The sequence below is a fragment of the Nelumbo nucifera genome, chromosome 1, assembly GCF_055504915.1.
Source record: "Nelumbo nucifera cultivar China Antique chromosome 1, China Antique-T2T, whole genome shotgun sequence".
NCBI lineage: Eukaryota > Viridiplantae > Streptophyta > Magnoliopsida > Proteales > Nelumbonaceae > Nelumbo > Nelumbo nucifera.
Window position 1 is genome coordinate 70,618,952 of NC_142649.1, and position 23,501 is coordinate 70,642,452.

General features: G+C 38.6%; 1 protein-coding gene across 2 annotated transcripts; it reads right to left on the reverse strand.

The window, feature by feature from the left end:
* Positions 1-874: 874 nt before the first annotated feature.
* On the reverse strand, positions 875-22,609 carry ADT1 (arogenate dehydratase 1). Of its 2 annotated transcripts, XM_019200370.2 has the most exons (12): positions 22,123-22,608; positions 20,567-20,634; positions 20,390-20,482; positions 20,108-20,308; positions 19,718-19,798; positions 19,533-19,628; positions 3,523-3,578; positions 3,400-3,436; positions 3,216-3,305; positions 3,025-3,092; positions 2,641-2,722; positions 875-1,793 (listed from the first exon to the last, which is right to left on the reverse strand). In XM_019200370.2, exons 1-12 carry the CDS (start codon positions 22,394-22,396, stop codon positions 1,737-1,739), a joined length of 1,203 nt encoding a protein of 400 aa, XP_019055915.1. In that variant the 5' UTR covers positions 22,397-22,608; the 3' UTR covers positions 875-1,736. The 2 variants fall into 2 exon arrangements, with proteins under 2 accessions (XP_019055915.1, XP_010278652.1); XM_010280350.3 differs by lacking the exon at positions 3,523-3,578 and having other exon boundaries at positions 3,400-3,477; positions 22,123-22,609.
* Positions 22,610-23,501: the final 892 nt, after the last annotated feature.

Sequence of the window (23,501 nt, forward strand, 5' to 3'; positions counted from 1 at the left end):
CGAACCAGTGGCCATCAGCAGCGACGGCAAGATCTCCAGTGGTATGTTTCTCTCTTCCTCTTCTTCTTCTTCTCTTCTTCTCTTCTTCTTCATTAGATGCTCTGGCTTTGAATGCACATTTCTTTATATTGGCCGTAGACCTCTTCATGGCTGGGCTCGAATTTGGCTTTCGCCAAATACACAACACCAAATCTATTCAACTGAAGTTCATTTGAGTTCAGGTCTCTAATAAATAGTGTCACTTGGTGGTTAGAGATGATAGAAAATTTTTTAGAGATTCAAGATGATTGAGCATGCAAGGAAGAGATGGAAGATTCCCTAATTTTGGACCGTATTAGCAAGCACGAGTGTAGGACATGGTGTTGTTGCCTATGAATAAATCGGTTTTTGGAAGTTGGAACTAAGCGGAAGAATCAAAAAGAGATGTATTGGTGGTGGATTCGAGTTCATCCCATCGCCGCCGCCACTGATGCATTATCGGAATTATCAATGATGAACAAATAAAGGGCCAAAGGGGTGTGAAGTGTGAACTGTGAAGATATGGGGGCTTCGGTTAATACTGAATAGAGATGATCAGGGTGTCTTTCTTCAAAATTTCACCGTACCAACCGGTGATAGGTTATCTCACAGTATGAGGTTTGGCTCCGGTTGATGTCCAGTTGAACCATCGAATCCAAGTTGACGCACATTTAACCTTTCACGTATAAATGGTCGATATGGTCGACATGGTCGAATCCAATTGGTGGGTTCACTCGTCCGGTGCACAGAACGCGGACTCTTTTAGTTCATATTTACACAAGAAAGTAATCCAGAATGAAGCATGAATCGTCGAATTAACACATTACGCACTCATCATGTGTACAATTTTCAGGTATAGATGGACAAAGTTTTATTAATTTCTGGAATGATTTGGCATTCTCACTGCCTTTTCTGCAAAGCAAAGTTATACAATAGTTGCATGGTCTTGCTTCCTTGAAAAGCTTATATGAAGACAAAATACATTCCCAAACAACGGTTACTTTTTTATCTCCCTGATGTGATTTCACAGTCTGGGCAAAAAGAGCAAGATTTAATAGATAGTTTATGCTAGTTTATGCAAGACAAGTTCTACTCAAAAACCAAACGTCCACAAGCATGGATCACTCCAATAAGCTTGAACTTTTGAATTCTCCAAATCTGCATAGAAATGACACAAGTTGCAACGGAAGTTGACACCTACAAAGGTAGAATAGGAACTGCATCCAAGGCCTTAATCATCATCACACTACAGAAAATATCCAATGGCTTGTAAGCCACCTGTACCAAATTAAATGATGATGCCGATCAGCCATCAACATATCTTTTGAACTTTTGGTGTAATAATCAACTAAAACTTTTCTGCATATGTCAGACAGATCAACCACTGTAGACCAAAGGATCCACAATCAACCCACCAAACTTTTTGATATTGGTAATTCATAAGCTACCGAAAGTATGACATAAACACTATACCAACTAGGCAACTAGAGCTCATTCGCCTTTGCAACATAACTCCATCAGAATGCAGAACAAAGACAAATGTTGATCCTGTGGTAGGATAATTGCTCCTACTCAGTTCTCAAATCCAACTAGTTCTCGTCCACCACTGGCTAGCTTGACCAGTGTCTGACATATAAGAAGCAAAAGGATATGATGCTTTTTCTTGCAAGTTTTCCAAACTAAAATGATATGGGAGGGCAGAATCCAATGAGGGACATCTATAGAAACGTATCCATAGGATAGGAACCCAAGACCCGGAGGAATGTTGCAAACTCCTGCACACAAACACCATTTACATAGAAAAACATTGTCAAATATAACAAGGTCTAAGCAGATTAGCAGAAACTGTGATATCCCTGCATAACAAGGGAATTAAATGCACATCTAATTATTGACTAAAGAACGAGTATCAACTATCAAGTAAAGCAAGCCATATCTTGCAAGGGCTATTAGCACTGACGGTTTTGCCTGAGATGACACAAATTTAAGTAGGAAATAGTTTGGCAATGAAGAGCCAACATGAAAGGGAAACAGCTTTCGAGAAGATGTTTGCAATGAATGAACAGCACCATTAAAGTTTACAACACATTGTACATCATGACCAATCAAATCGAACCTGACTGGGAAAATTTTGTATCCTTTAACAAAATGAAGAAGACAACGCCTTTAATGAGACATGAACAGAAACTGGTTATATTTTTATCCTCTTTTCTTTTAATAGATAATCAGTCACTCTATCTTGATAAAATTTCCTGCTTATAAACAACCCTATCATGGGACTTGTCAGAAATCCATTTTTATCATTCCCTTCTGTCCTTATTTAGAAGATTTTATACCAAACATAATTAGAAAATAGCTTATTCAAATATTGATGTGCCAAATGAGACTGTCTGAGGGTGGACTTTGGCGCAACAGTTGGGTTGTTCCATTGCGACCTGGGTGACCAGGGTTCAAATCTTGGAAACAGCCTCTCCGTATGTGCGGGTGTAAGGCTGCCTACATCTGTCCCCAGACCCCGCACTGGCGGGAGCCTCATGCACTGGGCTGCCCTTTTAAAAGAGATATGTCTCAAAAAGAATAATTACAAATTTATATATTTAATGCAAATAAGAAAGAATGTACCTGAAGATGTCCCAACGCATTTTGTGCACGAGGATCTGCCATAGAAGCTTCAAAATCAATGTAGAAAAGGTAGTCAAAATACCTGTCACCAGAAACAGTCAATCAGCATGGAGGGATCTAAACTAAAATGAAAAATTTAACTTCTCTTAAATCACAGAATAAGTCATTTCCTCCAAGGTTTAAAATGGGACAATGACGAGAAAATGACACACGGATCCTGGATCCCAGATAAAAGTGCATTTACAGTTGAAAATATTTTTTATGTTTTATACTGATGCGGTTCAGGAACACCAATTCTTATGAGTATATACATTGACCTTGTATGGGTACCAATTAAAAGTCAGATATTATCATATTTAATTTGAAAGGAAAAACAGTACTCACTTCGCACTCCCATCATTAGAGTCATCAACCACCCTCAACGGACGTTTTCTCTGTGGTCGGCTTTCAATCTGAAATCCCCATCAACCAAAAATAAAATAAAACAAGAAAAAGAAAAGCAACAAAAGTTAATGACTAAGATGCTTAACCAAAACAACAACAACAAAATCCAATCCAACTTTGTTATTAGGTACCTTTGTCAAGTTGATATTCCTCAGAGCAAAAACTGCCAAGGCTTTAAATAATATTCCTGGGCCTTCTTCTAAGGTGAAAACAATGCTAGTCTGGGGAAAATGACAAATAACTTGAAAGGTTAAAGAAACAACAATATAATCAGATCATACCAAAAAAAAAAAAAAAGAAAAGAAATGAATCCACCTTAAATAGCCTGTTAGTTCTTGGAATTATAGGATCCCTTGCAAGTATTAGAAATCGGGTAATATTGTCAGAATCATCCTGTCAAATTACATGGTATCAAAACAAGTGAAATAACATTCATACCATGCAGTAACAATCAAGCCAATTTCCTGCATCCACATTATGACAATAGAAACAGCCTACAGAATTAGACACCCCATAGAATTAAAAGTGCTGTCTCAAAAAGGTGCCCCTGACACATATGCCACAAACCAACAGTTAGGAAAACTCATAACTAATCTTTTCATTTTGTTTTATTTAGTCATTAGCAATATGCCTTATATATTGTCCAAGCAGAAGTTGCTACTTACTAGCTATCTATATAAACTAGTTTATACTTGGGGAACATTATCTTCCAATAATAGAATGTCAAAGTTCAGATATTGTCACATTACCTTAATCAGTATACAGATAACATTAAACAGGATTCATGAGCCCAACTTAATATAGTTGGGATAAGGGTCAAATTTAGCATGTGTAGACTTGTTAATCCAACCTCACATAGTTGGGTTAAGGCTTTGACAAGCTTAGTGTCATAAATGTACCTCTGCATGTCTAATAGTGGAGGTCTGGGATCAAGTCCTGCTTTCACTAAGGTTGGGAGAGGTTTAGGGGAGGAATTGTGGACCCTCATAATTTTTCACTACTTCAGCCCGTGTCCTTTTTGGCCTGTCCCTAGCTTTTCTAGAGCCTTTGCTAAGGAGAAATGGTTTGGTATTAATTGCAATTAATATTGAAAGATGAAACCTTCCACACTGCTCATAAAACCATGCACATGATTTTTTTTTAAATGGCCATAATAACCATTTAAGGAGTAAAATGACATATAAATCCTCTAAAATAGTTGTTTTTTTTTCTAGAACCAATTAGATTATAACTTGTATAACAAATTTCTCTTCAGAAAATATGTAACCTTGCCGCAACTTAAGTAACTTCAGTAAATTTAGGTATATGCATACATAAATATACACAATACATATATGTAATTCTAGATACCCTAAACTTAATGTGGGATGAAGTAATTAGTTGTATCCAGTATTATTGAATACAATTTTGTTCATTCCATTTAATAAGGTTTTCCTCCTGCATTTTGTAGCTTATGCAAACTCAATCACAATTGATTTACTTTCCAAATTTTGTATACAAATTTTCATCCAAGTAATTATATATCAAGTTCTATTATTTGGAACACGCTTGCACTCCCCTCTCTTTATATTTTGGCACCCCATTTTGCCTCACTATCTATTAATTGACAACTTTGATTTAAAGATACGTTTCAAGAAACTGGGTCATGAGGCCCTATATTAAAGGGATATATGTTTATGTACCAAAAATGTCTGAAATGCCATGTCTAACTATCAAAAAACTACAAGAACATTGAGCTCTTTCAAAGTTTCACATTGGGTGAAAACATTTGAGCTCTTTCAAAGTTTCTCAATTACTGATATAATAAGAGCGTGGAATGAAGTGGTACACTCTTCTGAGAAGAAAGAAATAAAGAAAGGTGATGGAGTGGAACAGGTCTCAACAAAGTCAAGCTGAATTTTGAAGGGAGCTCTACAGGAAACCCGAGTCTGGCAGGCATTAGTGGTGTGATCAGAGATTCCTCAAGCAAAGTATTGGCTATGTACTCAGGAGTCAGGACCTTTAGGGGAAGGTGATTCTTTAAAGGTTGAAGTATTAGCTTTGCTACAGGGGTTAAAACTTGCCAAGCAAGCAGATCTTAAGAACTTGGAGATAGAAAGGGACTCAAAAATAGTGATATCATGGATCAATTCAAGGGGTAATTAATGTAGGACCAGCTCAGTTCTAGTCCTTAGAGAATGTTGAATGGTCTTCTTGATCAAAGTTTTATGGTTGTTGATGGTTGTAATGGCTTCTTGAAGGAATAAAAGAGAAAATAGGGAGAGAAAGAAGAGAGAAAATACCTAGAATCACTCACTGGGTGCCTAGAATCACTCTAAGGCATGGGAATCACTCACCATAGCTAGAATAAGCTGAAGAAAACTCAATATATTTCATTGCCTTTGTGTAAAACGTCCATACATATCTATAGACTCTAAACTCATAATAATCCTACGAGTCAAACTGTTAGACTCGTAATAGTCTTAGGCTCATAATAGTCTTAGGAGTAAAACTGTTAGACTCAATAATCCTAGTAGGATTCAAACTAAGCTGTCGTATCCTATTTCAATTCAAAGAAGACTCAATAACTCTAATCCTACTTATGCAATGACTCTGAAATTTTAAACATAAACAAACTATAATTAGACAATTTAAACCTGTAGGTTTTCAAGACTGCTATTCAGTCTTGATCACTAAGAGATTTCAGGTTCGATGAGAAGAGAAAGTGAAGAAGATGTAGAAGAAAGAGTGATGGAAGAGCAATAGAACACAGATTTTGAGGAGAATAACAGAATGTCAATATTCTGCCGCCGCCACTTTAAGTTAATATATATAGGTTATGCTAGTTACATGAAAGGACATATCTGCCCTTGGTGTTTACATCATAACTGCTAACAAATAACAACCAATATAAAACTGAAACTAGAAATAACAGAACAACAAAATAACCACAGCTGTGACTAGATACATTCTACCCTACGGACAGAGTGGGACCACAGCTGTGGGGCCCACATCAATGTTCTCTACAAAACCCTATCATTGGACCCCACAAAAAATTGCAAAAATGACAAAAATACCCTTGGTATTCAATCCAGTACAAATCCCAAGTATCATCATTATGTCATATCAGGACCTGTTATAAGGCCTTCTTCTTTCTAGAGTAAGTCTTCAAAGGTGCTGATTGATTCCTATCATCTCTCCCTGACTTGAAAGAACTCGACCCGACGAGTTAAAACCTTTCATTAAGATCTGGGTTGAAACTATGAAAGTCTTTAGCAGTGATCCAAGAACTCTCAGACATAGGCTTGCCTTTCCACTTGACAAGGAATTTCTGATACCCTCCTGTAGCAGTAGATATTATGTCCTCATCTAAAACATCCTCTGGAATGTCATTTGGAGATGCAATAGTTGGCAATTTAGGTATAGGAGTCTTAAAAGAATCAACATGTCCATGGTAAGGAGTCAAGTCCTCAACACTGAAGATAGGACTAATTACCATGCCATCTTGCAACTCTAGGACATAGGCATTATGTTAAAAGAATTTAGTTGCTGATGTTAGGGTCTGTTTGGCTAATTAAAATGTTTTTTATTTCGTTTTTTCTTTCTGTTATGTCTGTTATTGTACTCAGGGGCACAAGGGTCTTTTCCCTTGTTATTTCTGCCGCCCTATATATATTAAAAAAAAGGCTGGCGCCGCCAGCACTGTTACATTGCAAAACCCTTCTTTCTTCTCCCCTCTCCTCTTCTCTTCTCTTCTCTTCCTCTTATTTCTGGCCGGCCATACTGTCAAGATGGTATCAGAGCGGGAATACTGATTAAAGAGAGCAGATCAAACAACCTTACCGAGAGAACAGATCGAACAAACTTGCTGAACCTGGGCGGAACAGAAATCTGATTCTGGACTGAAAAAACAGCTCTACAACTGGTACAGTTCTCCCTGTTTTCTCTTCTTTACCCTCCTTGGTCATGTGCCGAGTGAAAACCCTATGAGTCTGGGCGGCTGAATGCTGTCGAATCTGTATACCCCTGGTTTTTCTTGGATCGTGTGATCCTGTTCATGTGTTAAGACAACTGTAGGTCAAGGATGACCTGTCTTCTCAATGATTTGATTTGACTATAAGTAAGAAGGATCTCTCCTGCTGAATAGTGGCTGTTAGACATTCTGGAATTCTGGTAGGTTGGGACTATTAAAACTATACAGGTCTGAAATCTGCCGAATATTACCTCTGTTTTGTCCTGAATTTGGTACTGTTTGTGCTCAACCTGGTTGTTAAACCCGAGTGTGTGGGTGTGGACTGAGTGGAGCATTGTTTTGTGGATTAAGGAGGGGTCCTAAGTCCGATGTTTGGGACTAATTATCTGTTTGACCATGTCGACTGAGAATTCTGCTACTTCAGAAATTTCAGGGAGCCACAATGGAGTGAGTGGGGGAATGGATATGAGCTTTCCCATGGCTGTTATTCCCTTTGATGGTCTGAATTACCTTGAGTGGTCTAGGGGAATAAAACTCTACATCACTGCTAGGGGGAAAATAGGATACATCAATGGGAGAGTGAAGGAACCGAAGTATGGAAGTGCTGAGCATGATAGGTGGAACCAAGAGAACAGTATGGTGATGTCTTAGCTCTTGGTTTCAATGCTGCCACAAGTAAGGAAGACTTTTATATGGGCTGAAACTGCTTGTGAGATATGGGAACAGGTGAAGTCCACCTATTCATAGCAGAGACACTATGCCAAGATATATCAACTGCAAGCTGAATCCTCTACTTGCAAGCAGGGGGAGAGGAGTCTCTCGATGTACTATTCTGATTTGACATCAATATGGAAAGAACTTGATCACTATCAGAATGTGAATTGGAAATGTGATGAAGATGCAAAGGCCTATAAGTCACTTGTATCTCAGCAACGAGTGTTTGCCTTCCTCCTAGGGCTGAATCCTTCATATGAGTCCATCAGGGTGCAGATCTTGGGTAGTAAAGACTTGCCATCAGTTCAGGAGGTGTATGCCTTGGTGCAGTCAGAAGAAAGCAGAAGTGTGATGAATGGTGTAGAAGGGGAGTCAGTTGCCCTAGCTGTCCAGGGAAATTCAGATACAAATGTCGGAGGTGGTTTTAAAAAGGGTGACACTCAGAAAAAATTAGATGATAAGAGCAAACTTTGGTGCACTCACTGCCAGAAGACACGACACACGAAAGATACATGTTGGGATCTCCATGGAAAACCTAAATGGGCACAGGATTTGGGTAAGAAGTCAGCACCTGATCAGGGCAAGAAACCAAGCCAGCAGAATAAAAAAAAGTATAACTCAGCCAATATGGCATCGACAGAGACTAGTCCTTTGGTAACTCGGAGAGGCATCCCAGTTCTGACCCTAAGGAAGATATTATCAACTCCTTCCGTAAACATTTGGAATTGTATGGTAGGACTCTCCGCCAGATGGATTCTGGTCCTACTCCCTCTACCTCGTTTGCGTCTACATCAGGTAATGCCACAGCCTTCCATGTGTCATCACATACTATTAATTCTCCTTGGATTATTGACTCCGGAGCCTCAAATCACATGACCGGTAAGTCAAATTTGTTTCAAGCATATAACCTTCTCTCTGGGAGAGATAAGGTAAGACTGGCTGATGGTTCTTTTTCTACCATAGCTGGCCGAGGCACCATACCTCTCCCACTTGGCCTTACTCTTCCTAATGTACTGCATGTTCCGAAATTACCTATTAATTTGCTGTCTATTAGTAGTCTGATCACTCCTTGAACTGCTCAGTCACTTTTTTTCCGTCTTCATGTGTGTTTCAGGATTTGACCTCGGGGAAGACGATTGGTAGAGGAAGCATGGTGGATGGTCTCTACGTGTTGGAGAATAATGTTGGTCTAGTGGCGACAGTCCATAAGTTCGTCAAGTGAGAGCCAAGCCTATTTATGGCATAGTCGTTTAGGTCATCTTTCTTTTGAGTCGTTAAAAGTTATGTTTCCAAAGTTGTTTGAGTCCTTGTCAGTGAGTTAGTTACAGTATCAAACTTGTCAGTTGAGTAAGCATTGTAGAAGTTATTTACCATTACGAAATAAAAGATCTGAATTTCCATTTCATATTGTTTATTCTGATGTTTGGGACCCTGTTACTCTACCTACTGCGGCTGGCTATAAGTACTTCATTACCTTGATTGATGATTATTCTAGATACACTTGGGTTTACCCTATGCGATCTCGAGATGAAGTGCCACAAATTGTGAAAGATTTTCAACGCATGGTGTTCACTCAGTTCCAAACGGAAATCCATATCTTCCAGTTGGACAATGCGAAGGAATATTTCCATGTGTGATCTCACAAATTTTTTTGCTTCGAGTGGGTCATTTCAGCGAAGCTCTTGTGCCAGGACACCCCAACAAAATGGTGTGGCTGAACGGAAGAACCGTCACCTTCTCGAAGTCGCTCGTGGCTTATTGATTCATATGAATGTGCCAAAACAGTTTTGGATGGATGCAGTCTTGTGTGCGACATATATCATCAATCGCATGCCCTCTCGGTTACTAGAGTATAAGGCCCCACATCAGCTCTTGTTCCCTACAGCCCCGCTGTCCACCATTCCAATGCATGTTTTTGGGTGTCGTTGTTTTGTCCATAACATGTCCCCTACTCGTGATAAGCTTGATCATCGGTCTATTCCTTGTGTTTTTCTTGGTTACCCTTTATCTCAAAAGGGGTATCGCTGCTATGATCCCATTGTTCGCAAGTACTATGTTTCCATTGATGTCTCATTCTTTGAGAATCAACCTTTTTTCTCAGTTTCTCCTTAGAGGGAGAGTAGGGTTGAGGAGAAACAGGCGACGACTCAAATTCAACTACCTCCTTTACCCGATCCTCCTCCATTCCGGGTTTTTCATCGTCGCCATAAGAGCCAGTAGAGTTCAAGAGCCGTGGAGCCTGACACTATGCAGCCAACATCATCGGATTCACCCGAGGCAGATCCATCTCATCAGCCAGGTACACTTGCTCCCATTGATATATCTGTTCCTTTAAATGTTGATTCACCTGTCACCAATGATCTTAATATTCCTATTGCTAAGAGGAAGGGTGTTAGGTCTTGTACCACTAATCATCCTATCTCTAATTTTGTGTCCTATGAGCATGTTTCGCCTTCATACCGTGCCTTTCTCTCTTCTGTGAACAGTGTCCCCGTTCCTAAGACTGTGGCAGAAACTTTGTCTAAACCTGAATGGACAGATGCAATGCATGAAGAAATTGATGTTTTACACAAAAATGGCACTTGGGAGTTGGTAGACCTTCCTGAAGGGAAGGAACCAGTGGGGTGCAAGTGGGTGTTCACAGTGAAACACAAGGCTGATGGAACTGTTGAAAGGTACAAGGCTAGACTGGTAGCAAGAGGCTTTACACAGGTATATGGAGTGGACTATGCAGAGACTTGCTCCAGTAGCCAAGATGAACTCTATCAGGATTCTTTCCTTGGCAGAAAATCTTGACTGGGATCTTCACCAATTGGACATCAAAAATGCTTTCTTGAATGGTGACATGGAAGAGGAAGTGTACATGACCCAACCTCTAGGGTTCTGTGCCAAAGGCAGTGAACAAAAGGTGTGCAGGTTAAAAAAATTTCTATATGGGTTGAACAATCACCTCGGGCTTGGTTCAGTAAATTTCATTTAGCAGTTCCACAGATGGGGTTCAAACAATGCCAATCAGATCATACTCTATTTGTGAAAAGAGGTGAAGGTAAAATTGCAACTCTTATTGTGTATGTGGATGACATAGTGATCACAGGAGATTGGGAGATTGAAATTCGGAGATTGAAAAAATTCTTAGCCACTAAATTTGAGGTGAAGGATGTAAGCCCCTTACGATACTTCCTTGGAATTGAAGTTGCCCACTCTCACAAGGGCATCTTTATTTCCCAACGGAAATATGTACTAGATCTACTAGAAGATACAAGCAAGTTGGGGGTAAAACCATTTGATTCACCTATTGAACTTAATCACCATCTGGGAGACAGTCAGGGAGAGTTTTTGAAAGATGTAAAGATGTTCCAGAGACTCGTGGGGAGACTTTTGTATTTGTCTATGACCAGGCCTGATATTGCCTATGCAGTGGGTGTCCTTAGTCAATTCATGCACAGCCCTAGGACAACTCACTTTGAGGCTGCAGAGAGGATCTTGAGATATCTCAAGAATTTTCCTAGAGCTGGTTTGTTGTTCCAGAAACACAGTCACTTAAAAAGTGGAAGTATATACTGATGCAGATTGGGCAGGAGCAGTCAATGACCGAAAGTCTACCAGTGGGTATTGTACCTTTGTAAGAGGAAACCTTGTCACATGGAGAAGCAAAAAACAAAGTGTGGTGGCTAGATCCAGTGCTGAAGTAGATTATAGAGCGATGGCTCATGGGGTTGCGGAAATCATGTGGATAAGAAATCAGTTAGGTGAACTGGGTTTCACAGTGAGCAATCCTATGTCACTCTACTGTGACAATAAAGCTGCCATCAATATTGCTGCTAATCCAGTTCTGCATGATAGGATGAAACACATTGAAGAGGACAAGCATTTTATTAGAGAGAAACTTGAAAGTGGAGAAGTGTGTACACCATATGTCAGCTCAGAAGAACAACTTGCAGATATCTTCACCAAAGGCCTTCATCATGTGCGGCACAAAGATCTGTGTGACAAGTTGGGCATGATTGACATCTATGCTCCAACTTGAGGGGGTGTGTTAAAAGAATTTAGTTGCTGATGTTAGGGTCTGTTTGGCTAATTAAAGTGTTTTTTATTTCGTTTTTTTCTTTCTGTTATGTCTGTTATTGTACTCGGGGGCACAAGGGTCTTTTCCCTTGTTATTTTTGCCGCCCTATATATATATTAAAATAAAGGTTGGCGCCGCCAGCACTGTTACATTGCAAAACCCTTCTTTCTTCTCTCCTCTCTTCTCTTCTCTTCTTCTCCTCTTCTCTTCTCTTCTCTTCCTCTTATTTCTGGCCGGCCATACTGTCAAGACATTACAACTTATCTTCTTGATGATTTTGTAAGGACCGACACTCTTTGAATGGAGCTTCTTGTACACACCTTTAGGAAGACATTCTGGTCGTATATGTACCATAACCATGTCTCCCTCTTGATAATTTTCCAACCGTCGATGAACATAAGCTCTAGCCTTGTATAAATCATTGCTCAATACAATTTTTCTCTTAACATCATCATGTATCTCTCTTATGTGCCTAGCAAATGCTTCTGCTTCAATACTAGTACATGTATCTGGTGTAAGGTAACCAAGTCAATTGGCCGCTTAGGCTGAATACCAGTCACCACTTCAAATGGACTTCTTCCTGTGGATCTATTTACTGAGCGATTATAAGCAAACTCAGCTATTGGAAGCACTAGATCCCATCTAGAAGTATGATTACCAACTAGACACCGTAAAAGATCTCCCAAGCTTCCATTTACTACCTCAATCTGACCATTTGTTTGGGGGTGAAACGATGTAGAGAATTTCAATTGAGTATTGAGTAGTTTCCAAAGTGTTCCAAAAATAACTCATAAACTTGGTGTCCCGATCTGATACAATAGTAGAAGGTACTCCATGAAGTCAAACCATTTCTTTGAAAAACGACCATCCGTTGCAAGGTAAGAAATGAGCCATCTTGGAGAAACGATCCACCACAACATAGATTGTATCGTGACCCCTAGCAGTCTTGCCATGGTTCATGAGGAATATATAGGGGTGTATATAGCCCAGTATTCTACTTTCGTCCTTTGGCAAGTTGGCATGTCTTGCATTGCTTTATTATACGAGCAACATCATTCTTCAAACTAGGCCAATAAAACCTATCTTCCACCATAACAAAGTCTTGTAAAGAGGTATTTGGTAGACATAAGCGGATATCATAAAACAGATAACCATTATGCAGTGAAAAGGAAGGATACTCATCTTGCTTCCCAACTTGTAAGTCAACATATATGACGTCGAAATCCTTATAACCAGTATAGTCTTGATTTAGTTGATCAAAACCAATGACTTGGACATTCATAGAAAGTATGTAAACCATCCGACTTAGCACATCTGCCACTTTATTCTCATTTCCAACTTGGTGCTTAGAACGAAGGTGTATTCTTGTAAGAATGAAACCCACTTCCCATGCCTATAATTTAGTTTCTTTTGGAAATTCAAGTACTTTAAAGCTTCATGATCTGAATAGAGCACAAACTCCTAGGATATTAAGTAGTGTCACCAATGTCGTAGAACTTGCACTACTGCATATAACTCCTTGTCAGAAGTTAAATATTTCTGCTTGGCTTCATTTAATTTCTCACTATGAAATGCAATGGAATGGCCTTCTTGCATGAGAACCCCTCCAATTCCTACACCAGATACATCACATGCCACTTCAAAGACTTTAGAGAAGTCTCAAATGCCTTTATTGCTGCCTTGGTCCAATTAAATTCACCTCTTTTCATTGCATCTGTAATTGGAGCCATGATAGTGCTGAACCCCTTAATAAATCTTCTATAAAAAGTTGCTAGGCCGTGGAAACTTCTAACCTCTTGAAGATTGGTAGGTAGGGTCCATTCTAATATAGACTCCACTTTCTCGGGATCAACACTTATGCCTTCATCAGAAACAACAAACCCCAAAAATATAACTTTGGGTGACATGAAAGAGCATTTCTTTAAGTTGATGTAGAGTTTCTCTTGGCGTAAAACTCTCATCACATGACGTAGATGATCAATATGTGCTTCTAGACTATGCTTATATATAAGAATATCATCAAAATAAATAACTAGGAAACAACCGATGAAGGACCGAAGTACCTGGGTCATCATCCTCATGAAAGTACTAGGGGCATTGGTTAGTCCAAATGGCATAATTAACCACTCGTATAAACCATCTTTTGTCTTAAATGTTGTCTTCCACTCATCATCAGGCCTAATCCGTATTTGATGATAGCCACTCCTTAGATCGATCTTAGAAAAAATGGTCGCTCCAGCCATCATATCAAGCATGTCATCAAGCCTAGGAATTGGGAACCCATACTTGATAGTAATCTTGTTGATTGCTCCACTATCAATGCACATACGCCAAGGACCATCTTTCTTTGGAGTGAGAAGAGCTGGAACAGCACATGGACTAAAGCTTTCTCTAATAAAACCTTTCTTTAGGAGGTCATCAACTTGTCGTTTAAGTTCAGCTTGCTCTATAGGATTCATACGATAAGCTGGTAAGTTGGGCAATTGTGACTCTGGATGCAAGTCAATAGCATATTGAATGTCTCTCATGGGTGATAACTCATTAGGTAGCTCTTCTGGTGCCAAATCTGAAAATTCATCCAACACTCGGATCACTTCTTTAGGCATTTCAATAGGTGAAACAACACCTTGTTGTTTTACCTCCTTGGATATTACAACATATGCAACTCCTGTCTCCTTGCTTTCTACTTCAAACTCTTTTTTGGAGAGCAAATACAATGTTTTTTCTTAGATTCAGCAACGGGCCCTTGGGTTGTAGTCTCCTTTTGAGGTGGTCTGGCATGCCTTTTAATAACTTCTGGTGACATTGGCTTCATGATAACTCGCTTCCCATTAAATAGGATGTGATAGGTGTTCTCCCTTCCACAATGGTAGATATCCCTATCATACAACCAAGGCCTTCCAAGCAATATGTGTGTAACATTCATAAGAATAATATCACACTCACACCAAATAGAATCAGAATAACTACCATAAGAAATAGTAACAAGGGCTCGTTTGGTTACCGGAATTGCTGTCTTATCAACCCAAGCAATCTTGTATGGTTGTGGGTGTGGTTGTGGTGTCAACTTTAGCCGATCCACAGTGACTTCAGAAATCACACTCATACTACTGCCACCATCTATGATAAGCCTACAATACTTGTCTCCACTTTTTACTATAGTTTGAAATATTGCTGTACGAAGCCAATCTTCCTTGATTTCTTCCTTTGGGGATGTAAGAATACGCCGAACTACACCAACATAGTTTCTGTCTTCATCTAAAGCATCATCATCAGTGAAGGAATAATCCTCTTCTTCAGCTAAGTCATCACCTGGATCACCTACCACTTCAATGCCTTCTGTATAAATGATATTAAGGCTTTTGGTAGGACATTGGTAAGCCATATGGCCCTTTCCTCTACATCTAAAACAACTATCAAGCTGTTTTTTTGTGAGTAACACCACTAGCAATTGATTTATTCTTATAGTCAACCCCTTGATAAGGTCTAGACCCACTACACTTATTAGAGATGGCATTAGAATATGCTAGCCTAGAAGTCTTTCCCCCATCAGCTTGCTTACGAGCTGCATACTCCCCGGCTTGTGATACAAATTGCCTTGTATTTGTTTGCTTTAAACTCTTCTAAATTTTGACAGCAACTTGATAGGCATCCTCTAAGTCAAAGAGACAAAGACTCCAGCCGTTACCATTTCTTTCTTGACTTCAGCCCATAGTCCATTCTTGAAGCAAGCAAACTTTTGCCTCTCACTTTCAGTAGTATCACATCTAATAGATAATTCATCAAATTTACGCATGTATTCAACTACAGTAGCGTACCTTGCTTGAGGTTAGTCAATTCCTCATATTACTCATCTTAGAAGTCCATTGGGAGGCACTTGTCTCTCAAATGTTTCTTCATTTCTGACCATGTAGAAATAGGATCATCACCTCTATTCTCCAATCGTCGCTCCATGCTTCTCCACCATACTTTAGCATGACCGCCAAGCTTCATACGTGCAAATCTGATCCTCCGATCATCAGTCGTCATACCAGTCAAAATATTCCTCCAATGCAGCCAGCCGATCTGAAAAAGATTGAGGGTCTAAATCTCCATTGAAATCAGAAACATCCTTTACCTTCTTGGTTATATTGTTTGCATAACCACCATGTTCAGCTTGTTCCATCATCTCATCAAATAAATTTGTGAGCGATGCTTCTTGATCAATCCCTTGATGGGTATTTCGGGTTCGATTAGTTTGTGCAGGTGGTACCCTTGTGCAGTTTGCAGCTCTTTGTCGTCCTCTAAGATTAACAGATCCTTCATCTTCACCATTATCATCTTCATGGACAGCTCCACTATTCCGTCCTCCATCCCTTTCATTGATTAGAGGTGCTTCTTGCTGTATTTCTTCTTCTTTATCTTCTTTAAGTTCTTTTACTTGTGCTTCAAGGGTTTCAACTCTCTTGCAAAGGGTAGAAATCAATGAATCCCTTTGTGTATCAGTCAGCTGACCCTTGTACTGCTTGCCACTACATGATGATAACAACCTATAACCTTGGCTCTGATACCAAATTGATGTAGGACCAGCTCAGTTCTAGTCCTTAGAGAATGTTGAATGGTCTTCTTGATCAAAGTTTTATGGCTATTGATGGATGTAATGGCTTCTTGAAGGAATAAAAGAGAAAATACCTAGAATCACTCTAGGGCATGGGAATCACTCCCCATAGCTAGCATAAGCTGAAGAAAACTCAATATATTTCATTGCCTTTGTGTAAAACGTCCATACATATTTACAGACTCTAAACTCATAATTATCCTAGGAGTTAAACTATTAGACTCATAATAGTCCTAGGAGTAAAACTGTTAGACTCAATAATCCTAGTAGGATTCAAACTAAGCTGTCATATCCTATTTCAATTCAAAGAAGACTCAATAACTCTAATCCTACTTATGCAATGACTCTAAAATTTTAAACATAAACAAACTATAACTAGACAATTTAAACCCTATCAATGGACCCCACAGAAAATTGCAAAAATGACAAAAATACCCTTGGTATTCAATTCAGTCCAAATCCCAAGTACCATCACTATGCCATATCAGGACCTGTTGTAAGGCCTTCTTCTTTCTAGAATAAGTCTTCAAGGGTGCTGATCGATTCCTATCAGTAATGCTCCTTGGATTTATAAACATCCCCTAATGAAGATTGTAAGCCTAGAAAGGGAACTCAATGCCTCGTTCACATGGATCAGGAGAACTGCAATTACCAAACAGGGAGGTTCATAGGCATAGCTTTTCTGGGCTTTATTGTAACACTGTGGTGCAATGTCTGCTTTCTACTTGCTGTACTTCTGTAACTGATTTTCTTAATTGAATAAAATTCTCCTTTTGCTGATCGGAAAAAAAAAAAAAAAAAAAAAAAACATGAACATTGAGAATGCAATGGAATCATTTCAAATTCTCATTGGTATTTTAGGAAATTTATAAGCAACACAAATACATTCCTAAGTAATTGAACACTATGAGTATGACTACTTGCCACAAGACAAGTAACACAGGTAAAGATCCAAAAAAGGTTGTCATAAATAAATGGCAGTTTGTTTGTCATACTTCATTCTATTTCTCTTTTATTAATATGAAATACAATTTTTTAAGTATGATTATGTCCTTCATGGTCTAAACACTATGAGTACATTTTTTGTAAGTAACAAAAATTTTATTTCAAAACAGTAATGGATGGTAACAGCTATGCAAATATATGAAAACAAAACAAAAAATCATGGTCCAAACAATAAACCATATCCCAGCCTTCCGTGGACATATCTTTGAATCAATCTCTTACAAATACATCAAAACCCATTATGCATAATGCTAAAATAGCTTTCAAATAGAAAAACCCTACTAAAAAAAGTTGTAGTTCTTAACCAGAAAAATAGGAAAAGTTTTATCTAGTGTTAAGATGTTGCTTGGTTGAAAGCATTAAAAATTCAGATTGTGTTTGGGTCAGTGTCTAAAACCAGGTGATCTGGATTGAGAATTGCCCAATCTGGATCGAGTCATCAGTAGTCCTGGCAGGTTCAGCTGTAGACTAGGTATTAATCTGTCAGAGCTTGACTTCGTATGTAGATCATTGGATCACCAAAATCAGGAGATTACAGATGACAAATTTGGATCAAATCTCTCCAAAACAAAAACTCCAGTCCACCCCAAGACTTTTATCGTATTACAAAATACAGATATTATATATAGTATTTTAAATATAAATCAGTGACTTGATAAAGTCAGTTTCCAGTCAACCAATTTTTATGTTCAGGATTGAGTAGGCAGAAAACTGAGTTTTCCAAGCTTCCTGGTTTTAAGCATCGGTTTGTGTTGGTTTGGAAATAGAAAAAACAGCATAAAAAAGGCCCTACTTTCCATGTTATGTTTTTTGCACAAAATATACGGCTGTACTGAATCCAGAAAACAGGGGACATTTTGCCAAATTTTCTGCTGATTTAGATGCTTTTCAAATAAGTAGGAGAAATAACAGCATAGTCATTCCTAAATACATTGATTTTGCACTTTCATTCCCCATTTCTACTTCCATGGTTCCACCCCACTCCCCACCCCCAATTCCAAACACAGCTTTATATCTGAGAATGTAAAACTTGGTTGAAAGGACATGTACCATACACACATAACAAGTTACATAGATAAATATAACTAGTTATGCTCCCCACATGCAAAGTACATAGAGGACCTGATAAACCTTTTTTATCTTTTATTTATACATTAAATCACAGTTACATAGTTTAAAAAGACAAAAGATGGGAAATCATTATAGGTAATAAAAATTAATGTGCTATGCACTTTGAGGGAATAATTACAGCAGAAATTCCTATAGATTGATAATTATAATCATAAATATTATGGCATTTAATGTAGTTTTCACTTAAGGCTGTGTTTGGGAAGAGTGCAAATGCCAGTTAAGCACATATATGCACTCTGGATCAGTTTTGCAAGTGTTTGATAAGAATGCATTTGTGCATTGATAATGACAGCCAACATGAACTCCAAGACATGTTTGCATTCAAATGAGAGCAAATGTGAGCAAACTTTGCACTCAAGTTGTTCAATGTAAAAAAAAGGTGGACTCCAAACTCAAGATTCATGTTTGTACCTATCACAACTAAAAATTATTTGGCAAGAATACAAAATTATCATTACAAAGCTAAACTAACTTTTAATTTCTCTGAACCAGACATTTGTATTTGCAAAGTTCAAAATTTCGACATGATACGCCTCATATCAGGTGTATTGAATCGAATCGGTGGCCTATCGATATGCAAAATACAAGTCTTTTGGGGTCAAACCCCATTTCATGGGGCAGGCATGCCTTAAACCAACCCCTCTGAAAAGGTTTTGAAAAAAACTAAAAACAAATGTAAGTTTGGGGTTCAAAGTACAGGTAAACACCTTCCGCCATATCGAGGTGTATCGATACTTTGAACCTTGTGTATTTGAACCAATCATTTTTGTATTTGTACTCTTCCCAAACACAGCCTAAAGGATTGAAGAAAAAAAATGATAACACTACTGGCAAGAATGTTATCGTAAATCAGAGTGCAACAAGTTGCCAGGTGCTACTTTTGTACAAGGTAAATAGATAAATATATGTGGAGCCAGAGAGTCATTTTTTTCACAAAATATGCATACTTGCATAGTGCTAAAAACCTCCAAAGAAATCAGTACCTGAATTCCTTCTGCAAGAATGTTAAGCCCATAAATTTCTGCAGCTCGAGCACTTGCAACAGCTCCAGTATCTCTCAGGCCATTTACTGCTACAAACTGCCCCAGAGTCCTCACATTTAAAAGCACAATAACCTCCAAGATAACTTCAGAAAAACTCAAATACGGTGCAGAAGAGACATCTGTACCTGAGCAGCTCCTGCAGTATCATCCACACTTTCTCTGACAACACCCAACTTGCTCAAGTTATTTTCACATTGAGAAAGTGCCTGCAAGCAAGCATCTTTTGATTTGTAAGAAGAGCTTGGATATCTATGTGGAGTATGCACAGTTGTTTTCTATGATTTTAGCATGCAGTGGAACACGTACTCACCCTTTTCATCACTAAACATCAAGAGCCAAGACTCAACCCCCCCCCCAAAAAAAAAACATCTAGTAGTTGAAAATTTCCCCTAGCCAATATTTACTACTTTCTCCTTTATGATACTGAAACCATGTATGCACAAAGGTTCTCAGAGAATGGTTGTTGATACCATGTAAATACTGCCTGCCTTCTTTTAACAAATGAAAGAACAAACCTGGGGATGGCTTAAGACACGTTTTAGGTCCTCCTTTCTAACACCTGGCAGTCCCAAAAGGCAGTGCTTAACAGCCAATTGCACCTCACCCACAATGTGCAGCCTATGCTGTAGGAGCAGGTCATAATTACGATGAATGCTTCCACCTAGAGAGTTCTCCATGGGAAGAACTGCTTTATCAGCCAGCCAAAGTTCAACCGCCTGTGAAACATAAACCAATGGTATAAAGCTTGCAAAGTTGACTGAACCGGTCTGATTGTTATATAAAAAATAATTTTAAACCTTGAATGCAGCTTCAAACTGATCGCAAGGAACAGCCTCACATTGAGGGTATGCTTTGAGAGCAGCAGCCTCACTGAACGCACCTGGGACCCCCTACATCAATCAGTTGACATAACCAATATAAGAACAAGCAAGAAAGGATCATTGAGGTGCAAGTAACTAACATAAGCATTTTACCTGATATGCTACGCGCACCTTTGAACCATCACTTGGGGAAGCAGAAAGGTCAGATACAGATAATGGCCCTACAATTCATACAAAATATTAGAATTATGAAATGGGACACACCCTCTGAAAACTTGATGTACATCACAGTAATTTAAAAAGAACTAAACAAAGACTGGCACTGAAGCAAGATTCGGCAATGATGACATGACAAGGAATAACCAAAAGTTATGTGTGACTAACTTAGACTCAGGAAAATGCTTTACCAAACCATAGACTCCTGTTGAAATTATAAGACTATGGTTGAATATTTGAACCTCCAATTTTAAGACAACCTACGCCAAACTAGACCCAAGGGTCAAGTCGATCATTTCAGCTTAACAACTTATACCAGTTTCCTCTCTATAGGTAAGTTCCAGTCTTCTAATTGCAAGATGAGACATAATCTTCTACTTGCAGTTTTTAGGATAAGAGGCTATAAATGTTGCACAAATTGCAAGTATTTATCTAAAATATAGTAAACCAAAATAGAGTAAATTTTTCATGTCTGACATAACTTATGTAAGGATATCCAGCATCAAGTAAACCTAGCAAAGTTTTCACCTGAAGCTGAAAACTGAACACAAAACACTCATTTACAAGGAGGTACAGTTAAGTCCAGAAAGCATGAGGTTATTGGGTTGACGGGGTGGGGGATAGCTAGATCTACCAATCCCATTACTGAACTTTCTGTTCAAGCAAGATATTTAAACGCAATAAACTCAAAAAGCACTTCGACCATGACTCCTTAGCCGGGAATTGGGGACTAGTATCCCAACTTAACTAAATACATGCAGATCAAAACTTAGCCGATTATAGAGGCCATTAAAATCAAACCTTCTTCAATACCTTGCATATGATTTCCCGATGATTGGATTAACAGAGATAATGCAGTTGCAGGCACAAAACAAATTTTCTTGAATAATGCAAAGCCCATTACAAACAACATATTTATTTCTCAAATGAAGATGATCTCGTTTGATTAGCATATTCGGTAAAATTAACTTTTTACGAGCTGAATATCAATAACAAAAGTAAACTAATAATATAATATTTATCTATGTATACTTTGAGAATTGCGAGAGGTTGATTCGTGAATCTGCATACAGGGACGAATCTAAAACAGTTAATTCAGGAGAAAGGAAAAGGTAAATCCCCGGACGAAGGAGAAATAAGAAAAGACAAAAATAGAAGAAGAAAAAAATGTATCCACAAGCACAAAAACGAGTTAACCCCTAAAAAGAATTAATTCAAAATAGGAGAATAGGCACCAATATGCACGAAAAAAAAGTAATAGCTGACCTCTTAACGCAACGACAACCTAAAATTCACCCAAGTATGACAAGAAATATTCACAATGAGATCATGAAGTTGTTTCTTAACCATGTATAAGTTCCAAATTTTCTTATTCTGTAACTTATCTGTCAAATTAAGTAATTACAGAAATTAAGAAAAATCTTTATTGAAAAAAAAGAAAGTAATAATAACAATGAATGACAAAGTGAACAAATTGGAAAAGCATAACCCACTTGGAAGAGAGCTCAAATCCTTTACTAATTTTGTAGAACCATTCTCCGTCTGATCAGTCAACTGCTGCAACTCAACCGCTGGTAACGTCGGGCTCTCATCTTCAACAGGCGTAATCGCCGACAAGCCCGCAAAAACACTACCACATTTCCATTTGCAGAACTTATCGGTCTCTTTCCTCCAATTCAAAGCTAGCCCAAAACGCCTAGAACCAGAATCACCCCTCCCCAAGTGAGGAAGAGAGCAACCCCAAACAGCAACAGACTTCAAAGCCATCAAAATCAGTTATTTCGGTAGAATGAAGTTTCAAGCGAAACCGCACAAGACATCTGGAGAGTATCAAGTGCTGTGAGAGATTGACGAGGGAAGAGCAAAAGGAAGAAATGAATGAGAGGAGAATTATAGGTGAGCGGAGCGCTGGCGGCACGTTTTCTTGTCTCAGATGAACGAAAGGGAGAAGAGAGATGTTTTCTTGTGTTCTTAGGACCAAGTCGAGAAAGGAACATGCAACACAAATATAGGACAAGTGGACGGCAAGATATTCTAGTGCACACGTGGCACGATCATGGAATCAAAAAGGGACCCACTTATCCATGGTCTTGACCTGTCCGACCTGGAGTCTAAAACCGCTTAAGTTAGAGGAGAGAGAGGTCTAATATAAAATAAATCAGTTGGTCGGAAATGGGATCAAAAGAACAGAATTTCACGTCACGCGGCGGCGAAGGCAATGAAAACAGGAGAGAGTGGAGATGGAGTAATGAGTTAGAAATCCAGGTTGATCGATTAGGTGAAGTGTTATTTCAATGTTTTATTTCTTGTAATAAGAAGCAATGAAGACGTCAATGTGTTTGTTTAAATGACATTGGACTTTTTTGTTGCCTTGTTGGTGAGAACCGAGAAGCGGATTTGTTCTCCTTTCGGCTTTCACTGTAATTATACTTGCCGACTACGAAATGGAGGGAGATCTCTCATCCCTCCCTCATTTTAGTGGAGCTCGAAATGAATCTGAAATGTGTTATTTGGATATTCAATTTTCAATGGAGTTGGTGAGGGAAAAGCCCAAGCATTGGCTACCAGTCTACCACCAGGGCCGTATCCTCTCTACTTGACGAGACTCACCAAATCCAACTGGTGATCGGTAGCAGTGTAACACTAACATAGGTAGTGGCACCAACCTCCATTCAGTAGACAAGGGAATTGACTCACCGCTTGCTATGTTTTTTATGTTTAATACTTCTTTATATATAATCAAAAATAAAAAATCTAAAGTTTAATGTTACCAGCGAATTTATGGGATGTATAGCAATGCATGATCATTTCGTAGTATTCCATGCATCTTTTGAAAGTTGAATTGCCTAAATTATCCTATTTTCTATTTTAA

Bases quoted from the DNA above. Each gene is read 5' to 3' on its own strand.
- ADT1 (XM_019200370.2), bottom strand. From the start codon at position 22,396: ATGGCTTTGAAGTCTGTTGCTGTTTGGGGTTGCTCTCTTCCTCACTTG. The intron at 19,799-20,107 runs GTTTGTTCTTTC...GCTTGCTTGCAG, and splicing joins GTGTCTTAAGCCATCCCCAG to GCACTTTCTCAATGTGAAAA. The intron at 3,579-19,532 runs GTACTGATTTCT...CTAATTCTGTAG, and splicing joins TTCTTGCAGAAGGAATTCAG to GCTGTTTCTATTGTCATAAT.